At 46.7% G+C, this 20,517-nt stretch overlaps 1 protein-coding gene across 1 annotated transcript in view; it reads right to left on the reverse strand.

The window, feature by feature from the left end:
• Positions 1 to 20,237: 20,237 nt before the first annotated feature.
• Positions 20,238 to 20,517, reverse strand: part of LOC133356695 (dual specificity tyrosine-phosphorylation-regulated kinase 2-like) — a 12,485-nt gene continuing 12,205 nt past the window's right edge. The window contains exon 8 of the mRNA XM_061574336.1: positions 20,238 to 20,273. Coding sequence (XP_061430320.1) covers positions 20,238 to 20,273 — 36 coding nt within the window. The remainder of the gene's footprint in view (positions 20,274 to 20,517) is intronic.

A 20,517-nucleotide genomic window follows, 5' to 3' on the forward strand; every position in this document is an offset into this window, starting at 1 on the left:
CACACGTGTATTATGCTAACACACATATAATACATTAAAAAAGATATATCCCCCACAATTCAAATAAATATCAGGGTCACGATAATAATGATTGATAATTTTTTATGTCATTTTTGGTCTCATTCCTATTGCCACATGTTCTATTCTGTTTGTTCAATGAGCCTAAAGGTAACCTTTGCATATAATTTTCATAACACCATGCTAATTGATTTAACAGGAATGATTAAGTGAATGTATAGCAAATTCATTGCCTTCGTGAAAAACCTGATTGCCAAATGAAAATAAATTTAGTTCAAAATGTTACGTAAATGGGCAATGTTGCAAGACACACTGCTCACAATGTTTAACCTGGGAGCTGCACAGCTGATATAATGAATAGCCAATTACAGTCTTTCTTATTATACCTAATAGGTATTTATTGTTAAGTCAATCTCCCGTACGTAACAATGTGACCCATAAAATGCAAATGTGAATGGTGCCGTAATTACCAATCGAGAAGGCGGTAAGATTAGTGAGCGGGAAAGGTCGTGCGTTTGCGTGTGGTGATTTGGTTGAGGGAAATTGTACACTGTAAATTGGAAGTACTTGCACTGGGCAGTGTATGCCCAATTTTAACAAGATGAATATGGGGCATAAGTTGCAGGTGTATTTGGAGGGGAGGGCACATTTGTTAGCACTGCGCTGTCAAATATTTTGTCAAGTACTTTTGTGCAGTAGAATGAAGACTATGAAGTCAATATTGGTATCACATGACTGTACGGTGTTAAATTAAGTACATACTGTACACAGCTTATTCAATTTATATTAAGGCATCTCTTAGGCTATTTATTGCAGCACCCATAAAATGTTGCACCCATAAAATGTTGCATCCATTTTCTGAGAAGTCTTAACGTTTTTCACAATAACTGCAAAACTCCTCAACAAATCGCGATACATTGCGACGCACATCTTTACCAGCATCAATGCCCCTACCAGTAACTAAATATGATTCCTTAAATTATATTGATTTATTACAAAATACAAAGTTACTATAAAATGAGGACAAACGTGCAAGATTGGCCTCCTATGTCTGCGTGTGTCTAGTTTGGTGTGAAACGGGGTGCTGACAATGCTGGGTGGTCGTGCGGCCTTCTGCTTATTGCAGAGGTTGCGGTTCGAGCCTAGTGGTCACACAGGTTCATGCTGCGTGTGTAGTAATCAATATATATTTGCCATCTGCTTCACAGTTGACGTTAAATATCTCTTCGCATCATTCAAAAAACAGTAGGCTATATGCACCGTCGTCACGGGACGAAATTTTACAAATTAGAAAATTTTCCACAAATTACCTTCTAAATGAGATAAAACCGCAAAAGCAACACATCACAGCCTTACTGGCAGACCTTCTCGATCTTTGAAATATAGCGCCTTTGTGATGGCCTTCTGCTATTAGAACGACACAAATATCCAATATCTTATCTTGTAATAAAACTATGATAATTATGTGTGCACATTTCTTTCACATTTGAATCCCTTTTTAAAATCAAGGCTCTCATAATGGACTGTCTTGCCAGCTATGTTTCACATACACTGGTACACAGTGTGGTGGATTTTGAAAATGTACGCTATTGAATGGGCTGGCAGCAGGGGTTTATCTGGTAAGACACCTGCCTGAAGGAAGCTCTGATCAAAGCCTAGGACTGCTGAGCAGGCCAAGTCTGAACTGATCAACATGCCTAAGGAAGATCGATATTTGAGATCGATGTCAATACTCTGACCTTGTAGATATCAAACACAATCAAAGATGTTGCATTGTAAAATACTTACCTTTAAGTTTTGGCGGCCATGTTATGCTGTGAATTAAACTGGAATGGGGATTGCCAATTATTTCATACTTTCAGCAGGAAGGAACTATTCTATGAATCATTACAGATATATAAATAGAGGGCCCTTTGGAAAATGTTAAATAAATTCACGAGGTCACATTAGATTTATGAAACTGTCAATTATCATGGCCCAATCTGCCGGCATGGCATTTCATTGTACCTAAACCACCAATGTGTCATTTACTTGTGTCATTAGTGAGCTGGGCATAGCTTTAATGAAACATAGTTAATTCTCCCCTGAGCGAGTGAGACTTGTACCCCATTTACTTGGCATATATATAGTGGCTTTGCAAAAAATAAACAATCTGAAACGAAAATCGATATGTGGGTTGGTAGGTGTAGTCTTATTATGAGCGGGTGCCTTTCCCTTTCGACAAAGAGAAAACCCTTCGTTTGTGCTTTCTGCCAAGCAGAAAGATTCAATTTTAAACTCTACTTTCTGCCTGGTGGAATATGTTGCTGGCACAGTGCAGAAATATTCACCATTATTTTGCCAACTTTGACATTTTTACTATGGAGCCTCGTGAGAAAAACATCTTATGACACACAATTTTTGCCCACCACACTCAATGTAATTAAAGGAACTGTTCCACACATTCATTATAATTCAATCGCTGTTACTGTTGACAACCAGAGGACGTGATGGATTGATTGTGACACGTTATGGACACAATGGATCGCGATTATAGCAACTAAACAAATTTGGGATCCGGAACAGTTTCTCGGAAAATTAAGATTTTACTGAAGATTAAATTGCCACTGTTTCTGCAAGCAACAGTCATTAATCATTTCAGACTTCCAGCCCTGACACATTCATCAGAAGTGTGGGCAATGACTAAGACATTGATACAAAAACGTAAAGGTTTCCAAATAAGCATACACAGATGAATGTTTAAGTAGCACGGTACAACAAGCCACATGGGACATGTAAGTAAAAATACAAATCCTAATATTCAAAGTGTATCTGTGCATAATAAATGTGACTCAAGCAAAGGACCTCTATCTTGCACATACATACCATCATGAGTGAAAGGATTCACCTACCTGGAAAATAAAATAATTTAGGGTAACGATTTGATGAAAGAATAATTTCTGTTTTAACATGCAGTGAATCGCAGACTTCGGGGGTTGAGAGAACTCAATACATGTAATGTACATGAATCTTACAGCATGCATTTTTACACACACAAACAATTTAACGTGTATGTTCTGAGCTGAACAATCAAATTACATTCATCAATGAAGCCGTGTCGTTGTACCCTAAGTACCATGACATTTTGATATTTGAAATATTACACATTTCTGGAAAATATTTTTTTTTTGTCATAACATCTGGTGACCGCTTTTTCCCCGGTATTGAATTATTATGTAGAGTTCCATTGGATAATACTGTATATAGACTCATTTTTACGATCCAAATTGTCTCGGACCTATGCTTATTAAAGTTGACATATTTCCCATTTTAACAAGCTTCTATAATTTAATGTGATATCAATCTAACACAAATGGATATGCTGGTAGATATTGGAATATTCTGCCCATTTTTGACATCCTTCCTAATCACATTCAAAAACTTTCTCAAGCTGAAGAGGCAATTACACAACCGGGATGTATGTGTGGAAGCTGGAAATAAATAATCGTAATCGCGCACTTTACTGAATCCGGCCACCTGAGCTCGACTCCTGGCCATGGCTGACATCAGTAGCGAGTGATATCTCAACCAGTCTTGCAGCGCGCACCCTGCCTTATCAACCTACACTGACAAATGTGGTGAAATATGGTCAAGCAACCCTCCATGGATGACACGAGACCTTCATCCTGCAGTGGATGAAGGTCTGTAAATCATACGAACAAATTATTGTTATTACACTGCACAAATATGTCTTCAATGGTAAACTATAATCATAGTCCCAGCATACTTGCCACGTCAAGATGACTGACATCAACCATTCTTACACAGATTCTGCACGAGGATGTGTACACAATTGCAGGTCATTCATGTGCAAGACCAGGTTTCCTGTTATAGTTTTCTGTTGAAGACACCATCTTGTTATTCTGAACCCGAATATTAAGCTTTAAGCACCAGTGTCGAATTGCCCCATTAAGCAAAATGTGCTATCCCAAATACTGAATAATATTGCCATAATGCTCCTTAACGACATGAAATGTTATTTACCCATAATAATACGTTAAATGGCTTATATTGCCTAACGTATGCTATTCATTTTGCAATGTAATTTTTGATAAGTACTTTAAAATGTGTGTGTTATTATTTGTGGGTCATAGCATAACAGTTTCAGCAGAACTGGGATATACATTACTGGGTTATGAACAGGGTGATTTGGTCATTGGGAAAAATAAACATATATAATCCGAGTTACCTTTGCCGTATTTTGCTTTGTTAGTTGACATTGATGTTCTGTTTTACTGTTGGTGCTGTGTGGGAGATAGGGATGAGTGAAGACTTGGGAACGAGTGGTGGATGTCACGGAGCTCAGACATTGGTGATGGCCCAAGTGGCCAGAGATGATTAACGTGAGAGTGAGCTGTGGTGGAGGTACAGAGGCGGCTGGTTTATTGACCGAGAAAACCAATTGGGTGTTTAGACATTGGTGTTCTTGGCTACATCGGCTACACCCCTCTGCGCCCACGGCAGGGTTTATGAGAAAGGGTCCCCATTTTATTCTGAGTGGTTAAATGAGATTAGTAAATCTAGTTGACCAAGCAAAATCGCAGGTCATTTTTCAGCACGGTAGACAAAATTATTGGATTATTAGATTACAGAAAAAATGAGCACTCATCTTTTTATGTTGGGGACTGGTGACACAGCGGTTAGTGCACTGTGGTATGGACCCATCCCTCTGCGTCTAATTCCTGGATTTGTTAGATGCTGGTATTATGTTTGCATCCCCCAGGGTTAACTCACACTTAAATATAGGACGAGTATTTTGTATAAATATCAGCTCTGGGGAGACAATAGTAGCCAGGCATTTTGCTGGCTACACATTCAATCCAGTTCTCTTTATGAATGACCAGGTAAAAGTATGTCAAGATAATACATTTTTTTTCTTTTAAAGGGATACAGTACTTGAGTAATTGTAACACCGAGTGTTGTATGTGTAGAGGTGATACGCGCTGGGATTAGAGATCGTATGCCAGCGCGTAATGATTGGCTGTGTAGGTGGTGACGTGCGCTGACGGTGGAGGATCAGGGGTCAGCGCGGGGTCGTGGGTTACGGGGTACTGATTGGCTGTGGACGGGTGACGTGCTGAGAGGGAGTGATCGGGTGGCAGCGCGGTGTGATTGGTGGAGGAGTGTTAACACGCGCTGGGGAAAACGGATCGTAGAGAGAGTGCGTCGTGATTGGTTCATTAAGGAGCGATGCTCACGTTGAAGTACGCATCAGCTCCGCCTCTCGTGAGCAGGGGCTATAAAAGGGGATGCACACAGGCGTGAGGGCAGTGTGTAACCAGCGAAGAATGAAGACGGGGATGAAGACCTAGGGCCCTGCGGTACCTAGTCCCGCTGTCCTAACGGGACCGGGACTCTGTGTAACCCAGAGGCGAGTGTAGTGTGTGTAGCCATAGGCGTAAGGTCTACACGAGCCGAATGCAGTGTATTGTGTAGCCAGGGACATAGGGTCTACACGAGTCGAGTGTATTGTGTAGCCAGGGACATAGGGTCTACACGAGTCGAGTGTATTGTGTAGCCAGAGGCGTAGGGTCTACACGAGTGAAGGGTATCGTGTGTAGCCAGAGGCCTAGAGTTTACACGAGAGTAGTGGAGTGTGAAGTCGGAAGAAAGGAGACTACACATTGTATTTTGATACGTAAAGATTTAATAAAAGTGTGTTCCCGTCAAAAGAAGTTCCTGCCGTCAATTCCCATACTTCAACTGGCGTCAGAAGTGAAACGGTCTTCCAAGCATGGATACAAGGAGGAACCGTCGGACCCACGGGATTGACCACGGGGACAACCTCGACGACGCGGGTCAACTGGCATCGGGGGGTGAGGAAGAGGAGTTGCCCACGGGGCAGGATCCGCCGACGGCGCCGGACGAGCCACGGGGGACTGACGCCGTGCTTCGCGAAGCGCACTCCCGTCTGGCGGAGCTGCTGCTCGCCGCCGCGTCCATCTTGGCGGAGATCAGCTCGTCGGGAGGAGCGGGAACGGCGGCCGACGTTCTGCAGGGTCGCCCTGCAGATTCCCGCCAAAACGATTTGGCGATGGCCGCCATTTCATCTGCACCGACTTTGGCGGGAACGGCCATCACCACGTGGCAGGGGTTCTCCATGCGCGCCCGCTGACGTCACCGACGCGCGCGGCGGACCGCCATCACACACCCGCCGATGGGGCCGCCATCTTACACACCGGCGGGGCGGCAGAGAGGAAGCACGAGGAGGAGGACGACTTCATTTTCAGCAGCGCCTTCCCACGTTGTCAGCCTTCAAGGCGGAAGGCGGGGATTGGAGCCAATTTCAGCGCAGATTTTTGGCGCATCAGATGTCCGCTTGGTCCGACGCTACGGCACTGCGGGCACTGCCTGCCATGCTGGATGACAACGCGCTCGCGGCCTTCACGTCCGCACGCAGGTCGGACCGCTCCACGCTCAAAGATGCGCTGGCTCTCATGGCCAAGGTCTATGGTCCTCCCTCCGCGTGCCGCCATCATTTTTATGCAAGACGGAAGGCGGACACGGAGACCGTGCTCGCCTACCGCACGGCGTTGCTTGCTCTCGCCGACGCCGCGTTCCCTCGTATGGACGAGGAGGGCCAAGATGCCATGGTTTTGGAGCAGCTGCTCAAGTTGGCGCAGGACCTGGGGGTCCCCATCAACACGGCCGATGAGACCGATATTTCATCCTTACGGGTCGCCACAAGCATACAAGCGCACGAGGTCCTTCAACGTAAACAGGGAGTCGTCTGCAACGCTGCCGTGGCCTCAACTCCGGGCCCAGTTGTCACCGTGCCCCAAGTCGTCAGCCCACGAGAGGAGGCGTTCATCGCGGGACGACCGGGGGACTGGAGATCGGGGGGTCGTTCGCCTCTGCGAGCGGCCCGCAAGCTGGAGCAACCGAGATCTCCGACGACTGTCATCACCTGCTATAACTGCGGCCTCCGGGGCCACGTGGCCTCCGGTTGCCGCGCCCCACGTCAGCGCGCCATGGGACCTCGGCTGGACGACGACCAAGGCCCCAAGTCGTCCCTGCAAACCCCGGCAAGTCGCGGCACCTCACATGCTCGGCCCGCATACTCGGCACATATGGGTCGTCGCGTTGCGGCGGGGGAGAGCCGAGTAGAGTTCGGGGATTCGGTTCAGAGAGGGCGATTCGGCCGGGACCGGGGAGACATTAAATGGTCGGAGTTGGGGCACAGAATAGTGGCTGCCTCAGCGGGTTCATCCGTAGTTACCGGATCTATTGATGGGGTCGAGGTCAGGGTGTTAGTGGACACGGGGGCATCGGCGACTATTATATCGGATCTCATTTATAATATTCTCCCTGTACAATGTCGTCCGCTTCTTCCGGTGGATGTGCCATTTACGCCGCTAACGGGGGATCGTTGGGCATTATCGGTCAGATTAGGGCATCCATTTGCATTGGTGATATCAAATTGTCGGGACCCGTTTTTGTTTCGTCCTCCCTGGCGGTCCCTTGTCTATTGGGCACTGATTTTTTGGCAAAAATGCCCATCAAAATTCTCATTGATCAGCGTTGCATTGAACTACCATCGGGTCGCCGTATTTCATTTTTGACGAGCCCTAATGAAATTCGGACGGCGTGCGCTACCATACAGGCGTTAGCGACACAGACCGTGCACGTGCCCCCGGGTTCACAAATGTTAATTCCCCTCCGGTTGCGGAAGCCATGGGTGAAGGAGGCCTCGGAACAGGGCATGCTTTTGGGTCCTTCTAATAGGGCTGTTGGAGGTCTCGATTTGTCGGTGGCTCACACTTTGGTGGGGGTTGACAGGGATCCGTTTGTGATGGTTTTAAACGCTGGGGCGCGGCCGGCCGTCATTCAGCAGGGCACCGTGCTAGCTCACGCGGCGCGGGTCCCTGCGGAGGAGAGGCTGGTTGCGCAGGCGGATCCGAGTCCCACGAAAAACGTTACATTGAAGGAGGACCTCGATTGGGTTGATTCGCTGTGCGCGGACTCTGACGATTTATCAGCGGTACAGTTGGGTGCGCTGCGCGGGTTGCTCATTGAATTTTCGGATGTCTTCAGTAAACATAAGTATGACATTGGGTGCACGGACCTGCTACGCCACCACATTGAAACGGGCGATGCGGCACCGGTCAGGCAAAAATCCCTTCCGACTGAGTCCTGCTGAGAAGGAACATGTTCAGTCGGCAGTTAACGATATGCTAGAAGCCGACATTATTTCGCCTTCCTCCAGTCCTTGGGGAGCGCCTATTGTGCTCGTTAAAAAGCAGGACGGGTCCCTGCGATTTTGCGTCGATTTCCGTCGCCTGAATAAGATCTCTGTGGCCGACGCGTATCCGCTCCCCAGGATGGACGAGTCTCTCGACGCATTGTCTGGTGCGCGATACTTTTCGACTCTTGATTTATTATCCGGATTCTGGCAGTTGCCACTCGACGAAGAGTCTAAGCCTAAGACCGCATTTCGGACTCCAGGGGGCCTGTTTCAGTTTAAACCGGTTACCCATGGGACTTCACTCCTCTCCGGCGACGTTTCAGCGTCTTATGGAATTGGTTTTGTCGGGCTTGCAGTGGGATACGTGCCTCATTTACCTTGACGATGTCATTGTTTTCGGTAAAACGTTTGAAGAACACCTCCAGCGATTGAGGGGGGTGTTCTTGCGAATGCGATCGGCTAAATTAAAGTTTAAACCGGCCAAATGCCACCTTTTTCGTAAATCCGTGAGGTACTTGGGTCACATTGTCGACTCTTCGGGGATTTCTACCGATCCTGCGAAGACGGACTGTGTCAGTTCGTGGCCAACGCCCACGTCAGTGTCAGACGTACGCAGTTTCATCGGTTTTGCTTCGTATTATCGCCGATTCGTTGAGCACTTTGCCACCATTGCAAAACCCTTGCACGCTCTAACGGCGAAATGAGTGAAGTTCCGATGGGGACCGGAGGAGGAGGCTGCATTCTGCTCCCTCCGGGACGCCTTGGTTAGGGCCCCACCCTTGCGCTATCCGGACTTCGCGAGTCCCTTCTTGCTAGACACGGACGCTAGCAACACGGGCATTGGGGGAGTGCTGTCCCAAGTCGTTGGAGGGGTCGAACGAGTGGTCGCCTATGGTAGCAGGGTGTTGTCGCCGGCAGAGCAGCGCTACTGCGTCACCCGTCGCGAACTGCTTGCCATTGTTTTTTTGTACAACAATTCAGGCCATATTCTCTATGGTCGTCATTTCACGGTCCGGACGGACCACGCGGCGCTCCAGTATTCATTGCGGTCGCCCAGCCCTCGGGCCAATTGTCGCGGTGGTTGGAAGTCCTCCAGGACTATCAGTTCACGACTACGTACCGTAAGGCTTGCGACACACAAATGCCGATGCCCTGTCGCGGTTGTTGCCTTGTCACAAATGTGCGTGCTTATCGGGATCGGCGCGCTGTAAACCGCCGGTTACGGAAGGTAGGGAGGCGTTGGTTGCGGCCGCGAGCACACCAATTGGGGATGGTCCCGCTACCCCTGGGGGTCAGGACTCGCTGCTCTCAATGTCATTGATTGAGTGGGGCCGTCTCCAAATGGCGGACAGCTCCCTGCTGGCATTGCGCCGCAAGACGGGGGGTTCCGAAGGTAACCACGACCGAACTGGCTCCTACGAGCTTAAGCAAGGCCTATTGATGAGATGGGACAGTTTGTCCCGGCGGCATGCGATTGTGGTGCCTGCTGCTGTGAGGGGGAAGGTTGTCTTGGCCGCACACGAACGCCTCTTGCATTTGGGAGTTAACAAAACGCTTGCCCTGCTTCAGCGTGACTATTATTGGCCGGGAATGGGGGGTGACGTGGTGAACATTCTGAAGGGTTGTGTTGAGTGCGCCAGACGGAAACCACCGCCTGTGCCAGCTAATCCACCGCTGCAATCCATCCAGGTCTCGCGCACTAACGAGCTCGTTCGCACTCGACATTCTGGGGCCTTTTCCGGTCACGCCTAGGGGTAATAAGTACCTGTTGGTGGGGGTCGAATATTTTACCCGGTGGCCTATGGCGTGGCCACTCGCCAACCAGTCAGGCGGCGGCTGTGACGGACGCCTTTGTCCAGGGCTACGTCCTGGACAAGGGGGCTCCCGAACGCTTGCTGACTGACCAAGGGAAGAATTTTTCGAGTAAATACTGCAAGAGGTGTGCGACCTGTTGGGTACCAAGAAGGTGCGTACCTCCCCGTACCACCCGCAGACGGACGGGATGGTGGAGAGGCTTAACAGGACATTGACTTCTATGTTGTGCCAGCAGGTGTGTGAGGCGCATGTTGATTGGGACCTGCAGGTCCCTGGGGTCCTCGCCGCGTATAGAATGGCCCCCCATGCAGCTACGGGATTTTCCCCGTTTTATCTGATGTACGGTCGGGAAGCCGACCCGCCCATGGAAACGCAGCTGGGTCTGTCCGCACCACGAGCAAATTCGAAATTGGCAGAGCATATTAAATTTAATATTCATAAGCTGACAGAGGCAAGGGAGGCCGCACGGCTTAATTCACGGTCTCGCCAAATTGAAAACGAGCGGTTGCGGGCACGGAAGGTGTCCGTGCACAATTGGGAACCAGGTGACAGGGCCTGGCTGCATTGCCCGCAGGCACCTTGGCTACGTCGCCTAAATTGTGAAGCCCGTGGCGGGGACTCCGTGGAGGCTCGTGCGGGTTGCACGCCCCCAGTGCGTTCAGATAAATGGGGAAAACGCCGTTGGTACGTCCACCCCTCCCGACTGAAAACCGTTCTCGCCTCCGTATGGCCTCCCCTTGTGTCATGAGGGCCGAGCATGTGACCGTGACCAGCGACCCTGAGGGGGAATTGTCTTTGCCTGCTCCTCACATGTCTCCGCCTGATCCGCTCCCAGGTGTCTCGGAACTGACAGCTGCCGACCACCGGCGGCCGGATCTTGAGCAGCCGGAGCCACGGACGGTCGCCAACGTCCCGTCCCATTCGACGGACCGGCCAGACGGACTCGCGCTAGGTCGCGCTACTTTGTGTGACCTGCCACGTGAGGAGTCGAGGCAGCCGGAGCGCTCGGCACTGCGTTTAGTCACAGAGACACTTGGCGCGTTCGTTTTCCGGTGTTCGCTTTTATTGTGTTCGTTTTCCGGTGTTCGCTTTTATTGTGTTGTTCGTCGGGCTGTATATTGCTTCATATTTAAGTGTTGTGTTGTGTTGTTGTTGTTGCGTTACGGGGCACACTGAGAGGTGGAGTTCTTTGTTACTTGCATTGACGTTAGGTTGTGTTGTTGGTTAACAGCCGGGCCGGCTGCAAGCTATGTGGGAGGGGTGATGTAGAGGTGATACGCGCTGGGATTAGAGATCGTATGCCAGCGCGTAATGATTGGCTGTGTATGTGGTGACGTGCGCTGACGGTGGAGGATCAGGGGCAGCGCGGGGTCGTGGGTTACGGGGTACTTGATTGGCTGTGGACGGGTGACCGTGCTGAGAGGGAGTGATCGGTGGCAGCGCGGTGTGATTGGTGGAGGAGTGTTAACAACGCGCTGGGGAAAACGGATCGTAGAGAGAGTGCGTCGTGATTGGTTCATTAAGGAGCGATGCTCACGTTGAAGTACGCATCAGCTCCGCCTCTCGTGAGCAGGGGCTATAAAAGGGGATGCACACATGCGTGAGGGCAGTGTGTAACCAGCGAAGAATGAAGACGGGGATGAAGACCTAGGGCCTGCGGTACCTAGTCCCGCTGTCCTAACGGGACCGGGACTCTGTGTAACCCAGAGGCGAGTGTAGTGTGTGTAGCCATAGGCGTAAGGTCTACACGAGCCGAATGCAGTGTATTGTGTAGCCAGGGACATAGGGTCTACACGAGTCGAGTGTATTGTGTAGCCAGGGACATAGGGTCTACACGAGTCGAGTGATTGTGTAGCCAGAGGCGTAGGGTCTACACGAGTGAAGGGTATCGTGTGTAGCCAGAGGCCTAGAGTTTACACGAGAGTAGTGGAGTGTTGAAGTCGGAAGAAAGGAGACTACACGTTGTATTTTGATACGTAAAGATTTAATAAAAGTGTGTTCCCGTCAAGAAGTTCCTGCCGTCAATTCCCATACTTCATATGTATGTTGAACTTCTTTCAGACTGTACGTAGCCAACCGCATTAAACACAGGTGCGGAGTAAGGACAACAAACTAAACTCAAAGATTGTTTTTCTTTCAGGCAACGAATTAGAGTGCTGACTGAAACACCACAATCATGAAACGGGGTTGAGTGCAACTAATTAAATTCGTTTAATAATTTAACGCAAAGCTCATAAAAGGAAAATTCTGATTTAAACATCATGAACATTAACATCATAAAGCAAGCTAGTTCAAAGTGTAACAAATTAAAATGAGAAATGAAAAAAATGAGAACAGAACCAACATAATTAATTACAATGTGTAATAAATGACAAATTTATTATAAAATGAATGTCTAAAAGCATTCACATTATATTGTTAAAAAAGTTAATCCAACGACCTCTTCATGTGCATTGCTTCCTTAAATAATGTTCACCAGTAGCCTCTACAGCTATGTGGGGGATCTTTGTCATCCGTGTAACAAACAAAATAAAATGAACTCAAACTCCAGGCCAACTTGGCCCCAGAGATTGTCCACTGATACATTGGTCAGTGCTCGTGAAGGAACAAGCACAAGCCGAGGGTGGTCGTAGCTTCTCGCCCTTGCTGGGGCACGTGACTTGTCACATGTATCTGCGTGATCCGTCAGGAAGGCCAACAATGTTCCTATTTGTCCATTATGCCTTGATCTCACAGTCCAGTTAGTAATGTGATACTTTACCTTGAAGCAGAAAGTGACCCCAGCAAACAAAAACAAACAAAATTAGAAAAACGAAACAAAAATCTTTGACAATTGTGTACAGCCTTTTGTCAGTCCACTGCGAGATGAAGGCCTCCCCAGGCCGTGTAACTCACGAGGCATTGCTTGACCAAACTTCGCCACACTTTTCAGTGTGGGTTGGTAAAAGCAGGATGTGTGATTCAGGACTGGTAGAGATATAACTCGCCACTGTTGTTAACCGTGGCTGGGTTTAAAACTCAATAATTTTCCAGGCATAGAGCAGTGCAGTAACCAATCACCCTCCCATTCTCTTATACCCTTCGAAGTAGTTTCTGGATGAGCATAACTCTAAGTGTAATGTCCTTGAATATGCATTAACATGTACGTATCGAACGAGTCCTATTTAACTTCGACAAGGTTAGCAAGTGATTTAAGTGAATGAGTGATATTTGGTATTTATACAAAGCGACAATATTTAATTTGTTGATATGAAATAAATGTATGCACTAACAGCTTCGCAAGCGAGTCTCGCGATTGGGATGGTTGGCCAAAATATTCAATTTCAAGAAAATTAACGAGTTCAGGGAGGACACTGAGATTGCGCTGCAGACACAGGTACACACACGCCCACGTGATGTACTGCCATCCCTTGGTCAGCCACCTCGGAGCCCAGTGTGTTAGTGAGTGTTCCAAATCTATGCGATCCACCTGGAATTGCCCCAAAAGTGTGAAATCACATGCTTTGGATCATGACCATCCTTGAATAGAATGGTGTTCTCTTCTCTAGAAAAATCCGTACGAGGCATGAGCTTTTCTCGTGCCACATAAGCTCACACTGTGGTCATTCCTAAAGCGTATTTCTTTTCAAAGTGTGTGCTGAAAGGCCTTTGATCATTGGCCTGCTTCCTAGCTAGGGGAACGTTTTGGCAGTAGAACTCTGCGAGTACAAACTAGAGCAGTTTACTCACAAATGTGTTTTCTGAATGTGGGAATTCTTGTGGGTTAATTTTTTATTTGAAATAATAAATATTTGAAAGTCAGTAAGGCAGTATTCTTTGCTCATATGCAAGAATGACTGCAGGAAGTTTGGCTCCTCACAGTGCATATCCATTTTGCATGTTTGGCTAGGCGCCCACCCCCTGCTCTATAATTTTTGGATATACCACTGTGAGTAGAATTCATTCGGCAGATCTGTCCAAGCTGTCAATAAAGCCTGTACGATATCTAATTAGTGTCTAACATTTCTGAGGTGATGTATTTACAACCATTACTGTTGGACTTGCCAATAGTGGTCAGACTTTTTTCACTCTGAAGACACGTACTAATGTTTATGAATACAGAATAACCTCGCACATCTTACTTGCTGGGGACTGAGGTATAGGTGGATACGTGGGCAGGTCGGATATGTGAATGTCAATGGTGAATGAGTTGCACAGTTCACAAACTCTGCACGGGGTGTAAGTGTTAATTGGTAAGTGCAGATATGTGATGGTCGGATATACGACGTTGTGCTCCATATTTAAAAACAATCAGCATAGAGGGTCGCTATAACCAAGTATTATTATATATGTAAATCATGGCAATATGATATTTTTCAGTGAAAAAAGTTTGCTTACACTTTAAAATGCCTGTGAGATTATGGCAGCGTGCATGCGCATCAAGGCGCGCATTTGGCATGCACCATTCGGACACTAATAACGAACAACTCGTTGAGAGGCATGCACCGCGTTGCGCTTTCCCAGACGGAGATTATAATTCTTTCATTATTATTCAGCTGGGTGTCTCATTACAGAGCTCAACTGACAGAAGGTGACATCTTCAAAGTCTAGTTGGTGTGTCAGCTCAGCTCATAGTACCCTCAATGGTTCGTAAATGAATACCACAAAGTGGGAAGACAGATGGTGGTTGGCATTTAGAGAGGGCTCATATCCACCATGGGAATATTGAATTTTCACCACTGGCTTAGAGACAGCAATGGAGGTGACACCACCGAATGCTTATTTTGGCCAGAAGAGACTTTGGCTTTTTGACTTTGCAGAAGAGCCTCATTCATTTATTTCTCCTGCAGGAGGGCCCTGCTCTGCATGTGTGGCCAGTTCTCTTTTATATAATAGTTTTTACTTCAGAGGAATTTAGATTTGCCTGGATGAAAACGCTGAATGTAAGGGTAGAGCTCTCTAAGCTCTTCCTGACCTACTGGACATCTGTGAAACCTGCTGAACATCTATGAAAAAGAGCTTTATAACTCATCGCATGCCTCCAGTATAAATACATATTTTGATTCTGAGATTTGTGAACAGAGGCAGGGCCATAACCCAGGTCTGATGGCCACATAACTCCGCAGGGACCAATTGTTCAATCCTATTTGACTTATCCATTGTAACTACCACAAAAGCCCCATACTGTAAAGTTGATGCATGGCCAGAGGGACAATAATCTTGGGCTGAGCCAGGTTGAATGAACGTGGTCATGAAAGCGTTCGAGTTGTATAATTGTGGCTTGCTCCATAATCAATAAAGGTGATTTCTATGCCTGAAGCAGCTGTAGTTACCCGTTTTGCAAGGGTAATATACATGCCATTGCCTGAGCTAACACCCTTCTGAGAGCATTACTGGAGATGGATGAATGGCATAAATTATTTTGAAATGCCCCTGGCAAATCACTTAAGCTGGCTGCAATAGTGAATGTGCAGGTGGCCAGAGCACTTGGATGGGTCAATTGAAATATTTCACAATGTAATAGGCAATGAATATACTTAACTGTAACTCTCTGTATTGGGCCATTCATTTTTACAAGAAGTCACGTAGCGGGATACATTTATGGAAATGGAACTTTTAGCCAGAGCTGCAACTAATGATGGAGAACAGAGAACGGCTTATGTTGAAAGGGAAGTTCGGAGACAATGATGCCGCGTCTTCCTTTAGGCCGTGCTTCATAAGGAGGCTTCCCATTGCCACCCATTGGTAATCTTGCCTGAGCCACCAACACAGCCCAGAAAAACAACCGGCATGGTTTGAGAAGCTGTCAAAATCCGCTCGATCCGCATGCTGGGAGCTTCTTCAAGAAGCTCGCAACACATGGAGCAAAATTTTGGACATCTCAGATAGGCGTCAGAGTCACACCATCATCCCGCACAGAAATCCAGATGTTTGGAAAAACAAAACATCCGAGTCAGATTTGGCATGGTACATGAAATACAGAAATTAATATCTGGTACAAAAGATGTATTACTGAAGTTATCAACAGAAGGTGTGTACAGGATTAACTGCACGTGTGGCAAATGTTATGTTGGGCAAACAGGACGAATGATCAGCATGAGACTAAAATAACATCAGAGAAATATTAAATACTCGCAAATACCACTGTCAGCAGTAGCAGAACCCACGTACCAACAAGGACACTCATTTGATTTTGATAATGTTGAAGTTATGTGCAAAACTAGCTACTACTGGCCAAGAATAATTAGATCATCTATCGAAATTGAAAGAAATACAAATAATTGTAACCGTTCGGATAGCTACCGCCTTAGTGCTGCATGGAAGCGAATCATCAAATAATAGATTGTTTAAATGCATGCCTATGTAGCGCCATTGACAGGCTGTATGAAGGAACTTACCTGTGGTAGCGGACATGTGGGTCAGCAGGGGGTGGTATGCAGGCCAGGCGGGATGAACAGGGCCGTTGGGCCACTAGCGTTCCCAGACCCCAAGAGAGGGGTTGGGGAATATTCCAGGGCCCCCTAGAACCTTCCAGAAGGGAGGCGTGGCTCGGGGTGGAGAGACCCTGGAGTGAGTATAAAAGCGGGTTCGACAGTCATCATCAAGCCGAAGATACGAAGAATCAGCTTAGAATAGGACCCTGGGAACCCCCAGGACCCGCCGTCCTTCTAAGGGCCGGGACCGAGTGGGCCAGTGGCCGGGACCCGAGGACCTTCGCTGGGTCGGGTCAGATAGCCTCCTCTAGCTCCCCCTAGCCGGAGGGTTGAGCTAGAGCAGCGGTCGGGAACCTATGGCTCGCGAGCCATATATGGCTCTTCCGGTGACGGCATATGGCTCCCAGACAATTTTGAGTTGAAAAAAATAATAATAAAAAAATAAAAATAAAATCAGTTTGGAACTGATTTTAAAATACTTGTGATATTATGTCTCATTCTTCACCTGAAGACGGCTGCTTGCGTTGTAGCCGAAACGTCGTGAGAATTATTTTATTATGTTTTATTTTTATTATTTTATTACTTCCCTTCTACGTGAATTTACCGAAAGAACCAAGAAGATGAATCCCTGCAGTCACGAAAGCTTTAAATCGAAACTTGTGATATTGCTTAATAATACTGTGTCATTTTAAAGTAAACAGAAATTAGTTTTAAAGATAAAATTTCTCGGGTCACGGGTCCCGTGACCAGAAGTCGCATTAAAAGTAAGACATTTAATTTATTATACGTTAAAAATACTATATGGCTCTCATTGAAATATATTTAGAAATATTTGGCTTTTATGGCTCTCCCAGTCAAAAAGGTTCCCGACCCCTGAGATAGAGAGTGGTCCCAGTGATAGAGGCCATGATAGCCCAGAGGCTGTACCTCCCCAGGTATCGGGTGGAAGGGGCCGTTACCCCTTTGTATTAGGGACCCTGTGTTAAATAAACGTGTTGCCTCTGAAGAACCGTCTCTCCTCATCTTGAACCCACTACACCTATAAAAGGCACCATACTTCAATAGGGATTGCTGTTGGTACGGCTATTTTAATACACACAATGGACAGGAAGGAAATATCAAAGGGCTCGCATTATGCACATGCATAATGTACGTTGACTCATTAATTAACCCCCCCCCCCACTTTGCGCAAGAGCGCAGAAGTGTCATCACCACATCTACGTCTCTATATAAGGAACGAAACAGGTTGACTTCTCCACAAATTTGGCTGTTGCCTGATGAAGTTAGTTGTAATTATTGGCGAAACGTCTTACTCAGGTTGTAAATGTTGTGGCTTGGCTCTCAAACACACCAGTGTGCTGTACTAGTGACGAATTGCCACGTTCTGTTTACGTGACAACCCTTACTAGTTGGCTGTGTCGGGTGGTGGTGGTTTTAACGACACATTTCGATATTTATGCGATCCTTCCCTACCCCGGTCGGTTATTCGGCCAAATGGGTTAGAGAAGAGAAGCGGTCAGAAGGGATGTAATGAAAAATACCTATCCAGAAATAAAATTACCACAGCATTATAGTGCGAAAGAAGTTCAACATACATACATTGTGTACGATTCCAACTGGTGTACAAATTAAATGTTTGCAGTTGTGTTATATCTTCAAAATAGGTTCGTCCCGCCTGATCACGAATACTATGCCTAACACTCCGATTACATCTATAATAACAAAAAATGTAAGTAGTTTGCATTCATTTTATTTTAGTCAATGGGATGAAAAATTACTTTAACTGCTTGATGTTGGCCCAGAATGAAGCTCTGTGCAAGGAGAAGAGATAAGAAGGGGATGTTTAAATTAGAATCGTGTACTTCCACAATTTTAATTCACCAGACATTCTTCTATTACAACTGTCTCACTTGTAAGTGGAATTGACTTGTTGAGTAAGGAATGCTGTGCCCTGTTCTCCATTGCTTGGCCCTGAGCCATTTTCCCCTTCTCTTTGAATAAGAGGTCAAGGCATTTGTGTGTAGAAGATTTGATATTTTACAAGCGAAATAATTTGTGTGAGGGTTCGGTGTTAAGTAAAATATAAGTGGATATGTGGATTAAAACACATTGGATATCCGCTGTGTTGCCCATGGGATAAGTGTACTTTGATTTCACTTTCCTAAACAATCGGTTTGACAGTCGGCTGTTTTGAACGATCAAGGCATTTATCATCTTTAAAGTTGGGTCTGCTTCAATGTATTATTAAACAGAGATACCACAATGCATATTTAGTTAAATTTAAACTTCAGTTATTCTTCACATCAAGATTTTTAATTAGATTCAGTGTACAGTACACGTAATACAAAGACATGATACAATTGCTAAGCGAGAGTTTTATATTACAACTGTCAGAATAAAACACACTTGTTGAAGATGTGCTGTATGCTAAATTCAGCGATATAACGCAGACGCACATCAATCACATCAACACGGTCACTTCCAGACCCCACGTTAATCAGCTCACATGCACACTCTCTGTAGACGAGCACTGCCTGCGATTTTTCACATCCATAATGAATAAAATATTGCACCTCTTCGTTTGTCCAACATCACTGAGTAATAAACTCTGCATTCGGAAGAGTCCTGCATCGGAATTTTTTTGCTATTTGGTTGTTTAATATTTTTGTCGGTAGCAGTCATTTTAAAATGTATTCAAAAAAATATGTAATCTGGAAAATCCCTTGATGGAGCATCTCGTTTGCAAATGTCCGCGGTGTCAATTCACACATACATAGCAAACACATGTATACACAACAACAGCTGTCATTCACCACTGAGTGGCGGTGACGTCACCGCGGCTCCTGTGCCAGGCCAGGTGCACTGAGGCTATGTATACACATACATATATACACATACAACAAACATCATACATAGTGAAATACATCCATACATTATATATACACATTAATAATTTATGGTGCCCAGCATAACTTCATGTGGAATGTAGTTTATAGTTGTGTAGTGACTGACTTGGAGACATAACTTCTTTGGAGGCAATTCTTTAAACACCGAGCACACTTTGTACACTTTAGACAATACACACCCTACACTGTTACACACTCCGTGTCTCTCGCTTATACGCTTCTCTACCCTGGTTGCTAGCCTACACACTACGCTAGCCGTCTGACACTGACGGCGCTGAACCGAGACAGCCAACTTCGTCTAGCAGCGCAATTATCAAGTGGAGGCGACAGCGACGAAGGCACGAGACGACAGCGGCGATGGCGACGACCTTCAAAAGCAACGACGACGACGATCCCACTCCAAACGACAGCCCCGAGCTCCCGTTCGGGGTCCCCTTTTAACCTGTTAGCGTGGCCTCGCTCCGCCCTGGCCACGCCCCCCTTCTGAACCTACGAGCGGGCTCTCAACGTGTTCCTTCCGTAACCTTTTTCCTAGATCCCACTCGGGTCTTTCACATGGCCTGCTGTCAGTCAGGGCTGCTACAAGCTGCAGATCCCCTTCCCTGCAAGCAGCCAGCTTTAAGCTACTTAGTGACCAATTCTATGTCACTACAGTTGTAACTGTTGTGCAAGTGTGGTTTAATTAAATACTGTATTTCAATTATAAGCTATTCACCCAGATCCAGCTCCTCTCGGATCAGGGGGCCAGTAGAGCTGCTGTGTGGGGGGCCACCGTGACCGCGCTTCGCCCTTAAGCAGAGTGAGCGTGGGTGGGGGGCCAAAGGGAGGTTTTGGTGGTGCAGGGCCCAGGCCAGCGCACCACTAGCACCGGGCCGGGTTAAACATGTTACCCAACTCCTGAACACACAAGGGTGAGCGTTTAGTTTTGTGCAGAGGGGAGGTGGCCAGGTGGCTCAGGGGTCAGAGTGCTGAGCCGGCACTCCTGAGATTCTGGATTCACCTGCCTGTGATTAAGCTGGCTTCCCAGGTGTAGCGAGATGGCTGTCTTGGTTCAGTCACTACTAACTGCACAAACAATCCCATCGTATTACATTTGCTATTCACTAAATTTGGCAAAATTTCAGCTCCGCAGATATTTATA

Source organism: Lethenteron reissneri, chromosome 55 (genome assembly GCF_015708825.2).
Source record: "Lethenteron reissneri isolate LAM-NWPU_2019-01 chromosome 55, ASM1570882v1, whole genome shotgun sequence".
Classification (NCBI taxonomy): Eukaryota; Metazoa; Chordata; class Hyperoartia; order Petromyzontiformes; family Petromyzontidae; genus Lethenteron; species Lethenteron reissneri.